Raw genomic sequence first — 12,435 nt, 5'->3', positions numbered from 1 at the left:
CCCACAAATAGGAATGAAAGACCTTCTTATGAGGCTTTGGAAAACACTCTTTTAATCTAATAGGCTATACTCCATAAAGTTACTGTTAATCTCAGTTTGATGTTCTACAAGTATCATTCACAGGTACAAAATCTATGTATTATACTTTGGATAACTGAAAACCATTCAAGTATACAGAAACAAGTTCCTGAAATATCTTAGGATTTAAGACCAAAGTTCTCCCCTTGTTCAGTGGTACCTTCAGTTTTAAACCAATATAGATACAAAAGACATTATAGGAATACAAAGTAGATTTGAAATTAAGGGGCTATAAATCTTAAAAGTCTACCATTTTCAGTTTTAGTCTCAGATGATACATTAAAACAGGAAAAAAGTCATTGTTGATGGGATTAAGATTTTGAAAATTAAAAGATGAACACTAAAGTTCATGTCAAAAAAAAAACCCCAAAACAAACAAAAACCTACCATCATGTCACATTCCCTTAGCCATTATATTTTAGAAAGATGAGCAATCAAAAGATGCTGTTCTTATAGGCATGACTGATTAGTGTCTGCTTCCCTTATCACAAGTGCATCTTGTTCTAACATGGCCTTTAGTACTATCTAAACCTCCCAATAAGGGTTAAATTCATCTAAATGTCAGAGTTAATGCAAATTTTCCTACATTTATTGAAAGTGGCAAACAACTCTCATCACTGAGCTTCCACTTAGTAATGGAACATTGGCAGGAATAAAATGCTACTTGAAAAGAAACATGCCAGTATTTCTAAAGTAGCACTTTAAAAAGAACCCTTGGAAATTTCAAATCTATTCATCCTTTGGCCTTCAGATGTGAACTTTCATGCATCGGGGAGGAAGAGTACATGCTCTAGAATTAGGGGCCCAGCTCTAAGACATGGTTCTATCCCATTCCAGCTGTGTGACCACTAATCCTCACATCACTCACTTTAAACTGAGGCTCTTGCCTTACAGAGTTTGAAGAGGATTAAAGGAAATAGAAGTTAGTAAAGTACTTGGTTTAAATAAGTTTGTCTTTCTTTTGTTTTTAGAGTGTGTGTACAATGTACTTAAAAACATATGAAACCACTACATGTATCATGACGTATCAGATTACAGTAAAAGAAGTAAAGAGTACAAATGAGAACGTGATTAAAATAAAATCCTGCAGGTTATTCTCTTCAATGGAGAAATGTCACACGTTTGATTTGTTTAATCTATGACATATTGTTTTGGGAAGGGTGGAGCAACGTTTCTGAAGCAGCTGGGAAATACTCTGGTCCAGTAGAGACACTAACCCTGATTAGGCATCACTAAATCAGGTTACACATTCTGCACTGCCATGGCACACTGCTGGTATCTATTTGGACTAATGGATTAAAAACTGACACATTCATAGTAAAGAAGAGTTACAGACAGAATTAAAGTGAGGCTTACCCCCTAATTTACTTTATGATTACTCAGAAAAATTAGATTTCTACATTTAATAGAATTTCAAATATGTTACCATTGTCAAAGATCTAAACTACTCTCTAAAAGTATCTACAGACTTCAACGCATCAAAAAGAATAAAACAGCACACAAATACTTATTGGAAAATATATATAATAAAAATTTTGCTTCATGTTAGCTTTTCTTTTTACCCCTTATTATTTCTAAAAGTGGAGGGCATGATTCTCCAAATCATAAAAGTGATTTGTTATACTTTTACGGTTTCACTGAATCCACAGAGTCTATTATTAACAGGGGTCAGCAAATATTTCTGTAAAAGGCCAAAGAGTAAATATTTTAGGTTTTGTGGGCCATATGGTCTCACTGGCAACTATTCAGTCCTGCCACTGCAAAGTAGAAGCAGTCATAGGTCATATGTAAACAAATGAGTGTAGGTGCGTTCTAATAAGACTTTATTTAGAAACACTGAAATTTGAATTTTATATCATTTCCTGTATTATGAAAAAGCCATTAAAAGTGTAAAAACCATTTTTAGTTCACAGGCTTTTCACAAAAAATATGTGTAGGCCAGATTTAGTCCATGGTCCACAGTTTGTCAACCTCTATAAGATCAATTAAAAATGGTTATGTTTTACTAGTCGTTATAGGCTAATTCAATATCTGAGACAACATCAAGGATTACAGTGCTTATGACATCCTTTATTCAATTCACATAGAAAAGCATGCAGTATTAATGTAAAACAGTACAGTATTAATGTAAAATGTTCAGTGCACATTAGATAAACAAGTCATTAGCATACAAACCATTTTTAAAGGCCTATACAGGCATACCAAACATGTTTAGAATATACTTTTTCAGAGCCTAAATTAAAAATTGTGCTTAGCTCACCTATTCTCATCTCAACACTCTTCATGAAAAAAAAAAAAAAAAATCTGTCCTACATAAAAGATATTCTATTAACCAACTAAAACTTCTTTTTCTAAGTAAGGAAAACAGTGCAAGAAAGAATGCTACCATGCATACAGAGTTTCCACAAAGAACAGTAACATGCAAACAAGAACTTCACTCCAAAAAAGCTCCCCTGGGATGAAAGTGAATCAAGCATTTGGCAAAGAGCACTTCCACACCTGTGTATCTGGAACAATGAAGCTACCACATTTAGGCTCCTCCAAACCCAACCAACCGTTCTATGCCTTCTTTCCAAAGTAGGCTCAACTTCTGATTTTCAACACACACAAAAAGATGAGGAAATGAAAGCTACCTCACACAAAACAAGTATTTTCATATAGAAAATGTTTTTTCATTGTAGCAAAAGGTTCTCACAAAAACTGTACAAAACACAATGTTAAAAATGCAAACATACATATACAAAACCTAAAAAAAAACAAAACAAAAAAAGTAAATGAATACTGGACTAAGGTTAGAGTGCTCTTTCTCCACCATGGCCCTGCCTAAAAGTTGAGCCATCACTAAACATAAATAAAAAAGGACAGGCAAAATAATTCCCAGCTTAGAAAAGCTTTAAAGAAACTCAAGTGTCTTATGAGCAGTGTATAGACAACCCAAAAAGTTTTATTTAAGGAATCCAAGTTTTGAAGACAACTGAGGCTCATTAATTGGCCACTGTATTTAACAGCTAAATCAAGACCTAAGAAAACATAACACACCCAAACCAGGTACATATAATATTCATTAAAAGAAACCCTCTCCCTATCTTTTCTGGTTAAAAAGATGCCCAAATGAAATGAAAAAATGACAAATTCTTTAAAATGAACAGAAGTATTTTAGGTACAGGCTAATCCACCATTCTGACTTGATACTTGACTACAGATTATCAATTCAACATCGTACAGAACTTTTATAAGGGAAAAAAGTAACTTCTATTCCTCTCAGGACAAAAACATAAATGACACCTTTCTAATGAGTCAACTTTTAGTTGCTTTTGATGGGCTGGCATTGGAAAGACTGCTCTGGATTTTTCTTTTCGTTGACTGATTTGTATTTTTATTCCTCTTCTCAGGCACAAAGGAAGTAGACCAAGGAGACTGAAGGTGGTTATGAAGACCATGCATCTCCGAGGTCATCTTAAATAAAGATGACCCAAACCTCTGATCTTCAAATAGCCGGTGTGAACTGCTTAACAAAACACCCTGGGAAAACTCAGTCTGAAACAAACAGCTTGGGGGTTTGAGTTCATTAGTTCCTGGGTTAGAACTGGTATGGAGAGAAAAATCTTCATTCATTTCTTGGTCAGATGGAGAGAGGAGGAAAAAAGAAGTAGGCTTCCAATCATTTCCATTTTCTAACTGATCAGTAGTTAGAGAACCTTTGGAAAGGTTTGGCTTAGTTCTTTCTTCCAACTTATCTGGTTCCTCAAGAAATTCACTGCCTTGAGAGGACTTTGATAATACATCTAAATCCACTGACTTAAAACCATTATTACAAGGGCTCTTGCTATTGTCTGATTCCGACATCATTGAATCCAACTCAGAGATTTTGTCAAGGTAAGCTGCGTCCATGGATGCTTCACTGGATGTTCTTGTCCGATTCATTTCAAATGAGCGAATAGAATTCAATCTCTTAGATAAGCAGGAGCCTGATTTCTCACTTAATTTTAAAGAAATTTCTCCAACAGAATTTGCTATTGTGTTCCCTTCTGAGCTTTCAAAATCCAAGTTTTGGGCATAGCTTGTAGAACAACAGTCCCAAAATCCTGTCTTTGAGGAAGCAAAACATTCTGATTTCTTTTCATTTTCACTTCTATCATCTTCTGATGAATCTTTATTACAAACATTCGGAGAATCACAAAAATCATCAAACACCAATTTTCTAAGATGGTTTGAGTGCTTTTTGGAACCTACTGCTTTGACTACAGAGCTCTCTCTATTTTCTGGAGTACTGAGCTGAAGGCAACTAAGGGACAAAGGGGTACAAGGAGCTGGAAGATCATAAAGTTCTTCATCTTTGTAGGGTATACAATCACTTGGCTTATTACCCCATTCTCTTTCTAAATAAGTATCCATGCTTGTATCTGTCACATCTAACATTATTTCCACCTGTTTTTGATATAGGTCTTTGTTCTTAGAACAATTTGGTTCTGTTTTGCTGGTGCTTTCCTGCCTGGCAGAACTGCTAGAAGGTTTTGCCAGGTGAGAACTTGAGGTAGATGAGCCAAGCTGCTTTCTGGCACCATCACCTTGATTCTTTGATGTCATATCCTCCTCATTGCCTATGCTCCCTTTGCCATCTGTAGAAAGTGCTCTCTGGCAAATGGAATTCATAGCTTCCTTCTCTTCACTTGAATTTTTTAGCTGTGAAATTTGAGATTCTAGTTCCTCTATATACTTATCACTTCGTTCCAGGGCTTTCTTGAGGCGATTGGTTTCACGTTCATGCTGTTCTACTTTGGACTGAAGAGCAGCTACTGTAAACCTTCCAAACCTGCAAGGAATGGAAAGATAGTTAACTTTACAGTTCAAGCTTTTTTTTTTTTTTTTCCCCTTTTCAAAGTTTAAGAGGGCATACTGGCTCAACCCATTCCAATTTCACATACCAATGACATTTCAGACCACCCGATGAACAGGTCAAAAGCAATGCCAGATGTAGTATTTTCAGAAAAGAGTTTTTCACTTTATGTAATAATATGCATATGATAACATTGGCAAAGATCTAATAGGTACTTTTGTGGTCAAATCAGATGAGTAGTGGCAGAAGGTCAGACACTCACAAACTCACTGCTGATTTCCCTTCCAAGAGCTAGCTCTCTCAATTCAGCTCATATATGCATGCAGGGTTATCCCCTAAAACAATGGCAAAGATTTATGATAACATTTGAACAGTGGTCCACATCCTGAAATATTTACATTCAATCATTTTCCTATCGTACAGCAGTGTTTTACAATACATTTCTTATACAATGTCACCTTGTCAAACATAAAATGCCAATTTGAAATTCAGAAGTCTTAGCAGTCCCAGCAGGGGTGGTTTTAAATACTTATTTGGACCCTTTCAATTATAGCTACTCTTGATCTGAAGCTTTTACTTGGCTTTTCTGAACACTGGGCTTTAATTCATTCCAGCTCTACTTATTTTTGGCATTTTACAACTGTGTGGGACATCAATCTCATTTCTTCCAACTTTGAAATACAAAGTCAGTGCTTATGGTTCCAATATATTACACATAAAAACACTTTCACATTTTCTGAAAAGGAACATTTTGGAGAGTAACTGAAAAAGAACATATCAAAAATTCACTTCTTTTACTCAGGATTATCTTGTTTTCATTATTCCCTTAAGAATGGGTACTGGGGGATGCCTGGGTGGCTCTGTTGGTTGGGTGACCGACTCTTGATTTCTGCTTGGGTCGTGATCTCAGGATCATGAGACTGAGCCCTGAGTGGTGCTCTGCCCTCTCCACTAAAGTTCTTTTAAAAAGTCTCTTTCTATAATCTTTTTAACGACTTAAATATGGACCCCTGTTAAAGAATTCACGGATTATCTGTTTGGAGCAAAGTACTTGAGAAGGTGGCTTCTAAAAAAAATTTTTTTTATTCTATGGGTTTATCTTTTTCTTCCTTTCCCCCCTAATTATAATTACAATTAAGGGGTGCCTGGGTGGTTCCTTGGTTTTGGCTCAGGTCCAGATCTCAGGGTTGTGGGATCAAGCCCTGCCTAGGCTTCGGCTCAGCAGAGTCTGCTTCCCCTCTCCCTCTGTTCTCTCCACCCCCAACCATGCACCCGCGTGCACAAATGCACTCTCTCTCTCTCTCTCTCTCTCAAATAAAGAAATAAACAAATTTTTAAAGTTACTACAATTAAGAGAATGTACTAGGTATTTTAACCAACTGAGCCACCCAGGCGCCTCTGTACTAGGTATTAAAAAAAAAACAAAAAAAAAAAAAACAAAGAAGAAAGCCACAGTAATTACCTTTTAGAGACAACCACTACAGGTGCTCTCTCACTCAATGCCCAACACCACCTCCTACACTACAGCCCAATTCACTCTCTAGCTCACTCTGACAAAATTCCTGCTCTGGTCACTAAGCAGGGAAAAAACAGAGCAAAGGTAAATACAGATTCATAAAATCTCAGGCTTATAATGGCCTTAAAAGACACAGTATTGAATATTGATCTACTCAGTGCAATCAACTTCTAAAAAACAAAGCAAAAACCACAGGTATAACAAAAACAAAACCAGCTACAATAACAAGTCCCCCTGTTTTAAAACCAATTTTACTACTATGAATATCTGGTTAAATGAATGATGGTTGCTTTTCCTTCTTTGTTAGAGAAAAATGTTTTAGTTTATATATGTAGTATTTGACAGAGTTTCTGCAAAAGAATTTTAAAGAGCAGATGAATATCTTAAGGACTTCAGCAAAAATGTTTTTTTAAGTTCTTGATAATAACTACTCTAAAATCAAATAACACACATATTTTTAAATGGAAAAAACATGTAGCATGTTTACTTAATGCAAAGAGCAAAAGTGACAGCCTTAAATTTGCTTACCAAGATAAAATTTTCTTAATTTCTTACATGCAATTTTTACAATAAAGGTAAACTCAGAAGAAAAAAACCCCAATTCTTTAAAGATTTATTTATTTTAGAGGGAGACAGAGAGCGAGAGGCACGAGCCGGGGAAGGGCAGAGAGGGAGACAAACAGACTTCCCACTGAATGTGGAGCCCTACACGGGGCTTGATCCCACAACCCTGAGATCATGATCTGAGCAGATATTGAGTTGGATGCTCAACCGACTATGCCACCCAGATGCTGAAAAATCAAACAATTTAAAATCAAACAATGTTGGGGTGCCTGGGTGGCTCAGTGGGTTAAGCCTCTGCTTTCGGCTCAAGTCATGGTCTCAGAGTCCTGGGATCAAGCCCCGCATTTGGCTCTCTGCTCAGCAGGGAGCATGCTTCCCCCTCTCTCTCTGCCTGCCTCTCTGACTACTTGTGATCTCTCTCTCAAATAAATAAATAAATAAAATCCTAAAAATAAATAAATAAAATAAAATAATGTTATTAGGTAGGTAAGTCAGCTATTACCAAAGGATGTCCTTGGGAACTCAGAGGCTTACGTAAGGAAAGACTAGTGACAAATAAGAAATGTTTCCCAAAGTATTAGCAGCTTTTTATTAGAAGGTTTTAACCTGGAATTTCAAACATGTCACTTTAAGACGCTACATTTGCCCCTCTGTTTTTTCTTTTTTTTTTTAAATTGTGTTTTTAAAAGAAGTTAACAAATGGTTCTGAGTTGAAGTCAAAATGACAGCCCCATCCATGTATTCTGGGTTACTTCAGAAAGCTGAAGGGCCATAAGAATTAACAACAAAGGCCAGCGATGGGGCACATTTGACAGGGACAGGCAGCAGAAATCACTGATGGGGCTGGCTGTTTTCTAAAAGGTCACTGCCCTCAATTCCCCAAAGTTCCATTTCAATACTTTACAAGTCTATAATACTTTGAGTGATCAGACCTTTTTACCATGCTAATAAGAGGCCTGTGCTGGTGGGCAAACTAACAGAAATATATAGTGAAAGCCATGGAACTGATCAATTAATTAACCTATCCACGTAATTTTTTAATCTTTCTCACCCCGATTAGAGTATAAGCTCCAGGAAAGCAGGGAGTCTGACCATCTTACATTCACTGCTAGCTCCCTAGAACAATTCCTGGTATACAGCAGTCCTCATTAAATATTTCTTGAATAGATGTTATTTTCTTACTTTCAGATAGATGCATTAGTGCCTTCCATTAAGACAGAGCCAGCAGCATAGGATAAGCCAAAGGTCCTTGGGTCTCTTTTACATGTAAGTATTCTGAATCACTATATTACTAAACTGAACGTTTCATACATTTGACTGTTTTGTTTTGTTTTTTCATTGACACTAAGGAAAGCAACAGAGAACAACATATATAGAATATAGTTCTGTGGCTTTTGTTTTTTATTTTTTGTTTTTTTTTACTATAGGCTTGCCATCTTATATTGCTCCTTCTTAAAAAAACCTGCCACTTATGGCACATGGTGGCTCAGTCAGTTAAGCATCTGCCTTCAGCTCAGGTCATGATCCCAGGGTCCTGGGATGATTCCGTGTCCTGTCTCCCTGTTCAGTGGGGAGCCTGCTTCTCCCTCTCCCTCTGCCCCACCCCCTGCTCATGCTCTCTCTTTCTCTCCTTTCTCAATCAAATAAATAAATAAAATCTTTTTTTTTTTTAAAGATTTTTTATTTATTTATTTGACAGAGAGAGATCACAGTAGACAGAGAGGCAGGCAGAGAGAGAGGGAGAGAGGGAAGCAGGCTCCCTGCTGAGCAGAGAGCCCGATGCGGGACTCGATCCCAGGACCCTGAGATCATGACCTGAGCCGAAGGCAGCGGCTTAACCCACTGAGCCACCCAGGCGCCCCTAAATAAAATCTTAAAAAAAAAAAAAACTGACACTTTAACCTTAGCAAAAGAATGGAAATATATGAGACTTTTGACATAGCTATTAGGAATTTTAAGCTTACCCTGGATTAGTGTATTAGATTTGGCAAAAGGAAATTAATCAAGTCATAGAGAAATAACAATTATTTGTTAATAATATCTGCATATCTGATACTATACTTCTATAAAAGAAGACAATGAAGATAAGAGCTTATTTAACTTTCGGTGTTAATATTCTTATTCACACTAATTCCAGATATTTCCAGAGTACATAACATTAAATGAATCAATGCCAAGGCAAGCCGGAGGGAATTCTAACATCATTTACCATACTTCCTTTTCCTGAGCAAATTTCAAAATGGAGTATTTTTATAAACATTCCATTAGAGACCAAAAGGCTTTGATTTTCAAAGTAGCAGTGATGGCCAAAGGCTTCATTATGTCAGAGAAAACATCGTAAAGCAGTTTGGGAGCTGCAACTGATATATTGGAAGTGTGCTAGAATCTGGGAGAAGCTTAAAGGATTTCTCAGCTTGCAGTGTTAAGGGATATACACATTCTGGATTAGGGCTCCCCTTGCCTGAAAAGCTACAGAGGTACAAGACTGTTCCTGTCCCTACTAACAGTAAGAGAAATGAAAGTCCTATTAGTTTGACCTTTAAGGTATTATTACACCTAGAATAGAGTCTGACTAATAATGAAAAGCTCCTCAGTTCATATTTTCTCATAGCCCATTACGCAGGAGTAATAGGATGTGCTTGAAGGGAATTAAAAGAAAGCAAATGTGGTAAAAGAATAAATGCCAGAACGAAGTACCAAAAGACCTAACTTCTAGTGCTTTGCTGCCATTAACTAGTTATGAGAACTTGAGCAATTAACTTGCCTCTCTAGTTCTCAATGGTATCCCTGACAAAAGGGACAAAGTCAGCAAGCCCAGTGGGTTGCTGAGACCACTAAACTTCTAAAACATCTTCAGGACATAGGGAGACATGAGGGAAGTGAACCCATCTGCCCCCCATGTATCTTTGATTTCATATCCTTTCCTTACTTGCTAGATGAAGTAGTAATTATGAAACAAAGTGAAAGCAATCTTTGGATCTGGACCAGCTTTTAGGATCTGGCCTATGTGACAGTTTTTGAGCACCGATATCCTTGCCATACATGCTTCCAATACGCATAAATTTCAATTGCCACAGTTTAGGTAAATAACACCAGTTACTTAACAAAGGGGCCCAAATTTACTACATTATATTAACTGTAACTAACTGCATGAAACTGCATAAAATAAACATTTCAATACTTGCTTTTCAGTTCACAAAACAGTACATACATAACAGATGTACATCAGTGACCAATCAAGTCACTTCTTTCCAAGTCTGAAAGTGGCTGGTCCCTCTGCATCTGCTACTCAGTTCACACACAGACAGTAACACATGCAGTACTGTCACATACATATTACAAAATGGATCATCAAAAGACAGAACTGGCCAACAAAAACGAAGGTGCAGCAAAGAACTGAATAGTGATCAATGCCAGAAGTAAAACTGGAATCAAATGTAAATGTAGTTATTGAAGAACTGACCATGGAAACATTGAAACTGCCACCATCTCAGAGACCCTGGCAACGCCTGAGGAATTTGGGAGTGACAAACTTATTGACACAAATGAGAAAAGTAGTTTTGATGAAAAGAATAAAGATATCTAGAGAAAGTGACAGGCTAGCAAAAAACTTCACATTAAAGCAATATGGAGATATTTCACGACACTGAAAGCATTAAGGATAAAATGTTCGAAGCTGATGCAAACTCAGGAGTATGACAATCATCAAGGCGTTAGAAAAGATGCTTCATATTATAAGTTATAGGATAAGAAGACAAGCACTATTCAGATTATTTCCCACAGTTTTTTTTACAAAGAAATAAAATACTTTTCATTTCACAATGTTTCTAATGGTTTAAATTATACTAAATATTAGTGTGCTAAATATTAGTTTTACTCTTTTCATTTCCATAAACATTTATAACTGACAGTAAGAGATTTAATGTTTTGACAAAAAATACTAAAGTTTATAAAGGAACTTGATTCTTCCCATTGATTATTAAGACTGCTTTTCATAGGTTTTTACTTGAATGGCCTTGTTTTGGTCCTCCACTACTGTGCAAAGTAAGGATTATCTATACTAAAGAAATAGTTGCTATATAAGAAAACCAAGTGAACTTACATGAGTCTTAGAAGTTTTTTTTTTAAAGAATAACTCATTCATAGACGGCATTTTATTGCAGAGTTGCCTATTTACATAACTGCAGTTATGTATGTTCTCATTCCCTGACTTTCAGAGATATTAGAAAATATCTTATTTTAAACATAGAGCAGAGGTAGGGTCTCAAAGGAAAGAACATTCCATTATTCTTTTCCCTTTCTTAAATATTTTCTCCTAAAGTAAAACTCACCAGAGATTACCTGAATTTGCAAACTCCTCTTTTTGATTACTCCTCTTTGATTACAGGTAACAGAAGTAGCTTGCAATATGAACTCTTCAGAAACATGAATTTTGATAGGAGTGGGAAGAAAAGGGAGAGACCCAGTACTGTGTTCTGCCTTGTGCTTATGCGTGCAAGTGGGCAGAGGGCATATTTCAGGGGAAAAGGGCAGAGAGGACCAGGACTACAGGAAGCTCAAAATTGTACCTGGTGGTGGGGGCCTTTTGCTCTCACCTGTTTCCAAAGAGTTGCTTGTGTGTTTACCCTTATCTATCTCACCCTTGTACACATGTCAGAAGGATGGTTGCAGGCATTCTGTCTTTAAACTACTAGGGAAGCTTTGGGAAGTAGCTGATACATTTTTATCTGCTGCAGAGCTGTAAGACTTGCCAGTGTTTCAAGAGTTTTCTCTTTTTAAAATTAAACATCCAGTGATGAAAATGCTACATTCTTAGAGAATTTATTAATCATAAAAGTACCATCTATGACCAATCCTAGACACAAGCTAGTTCCACCAAAAATATGTCAAATAATATGAGCCATACTAAGAAAATAGGAAGAAATTCTTCCCCCCTGATGACTCAAGGCAACATTTCTGTTTTCTGGACCACCATCAAATAAATGAAAGAAAGAAACAGCCCATAATCAAATAAATAAATAAAGGAACTTTTGTGATGGAATTTACCAAAAGTAAGTGTAAAAAGTAAGTCTTTAAGAGTAGCCTGACCACTACTGATAATGACAGCAACAAAAATAACAGTAGCAACCAAATTTACTAAATGTTTACTTAAATCCAGCACATTGTTATATGCTTGTTATATATTATCTTTCTGATTTAATTGTCCTATCGACCTAATGAAGGAAGATCTGTTATTTTTTATTTTAAGGATGAGAAATGAGAAGCTTAAAAAGACTGTCTCTTGTTCATGGATTTGCAGAAAGTGGCAGAAATGGGATTTGAATTCAAGTGTGTCTGAGTCCAAACACCATGTCTGACATTATATGAAGTTCTTGAACATGAGCTCCCTTCTTCAGTAATATAAGTACCTATTTATGCTGTAAAGTAATATAAAATAAAA

At 36.4% G+C, this 12,435-nt stretch overlaps 1 protein-coding gene across 1 annotated transcript in view; it reads right to left on the bottom strand.

The window, feature by feature from the left end:
• Positions 1-2,129: 2,129 nt before the first annotated feature.
• OBI1 (ORC ubiquitin ligase 1) overlaps positions 2,130-12,435 on the bottom strand; it is a 42,981-nt gene continuing 32,675 nt past the window's right edge. Inside the window, exon 6 of the mRNA XM_080799241.1 lies at positions 2,130-4,891. Within this exon, the coding sequence (XP_080655367.1) occupies positions 3,376-4,891 (1,516 nt within the window). The 3' untranslated portion in view covers positions 2,130-3,375. The remainder of the gene's footprint in view (positions 4,892-12,435) is intronic.

Source organism: Martes martes (genome assembly GCF_963455335.1).
Source record: "Martes martes genome assembly, chromosome: 3".
NCBI lineage: Eukaryota > Metazoa > Chordata > Mammalia > Carnivora > Mustelidae > Martes > Martes martes.
This window is presented reverse-complemented; position numbering and strand designations above follow the sequence as displayed.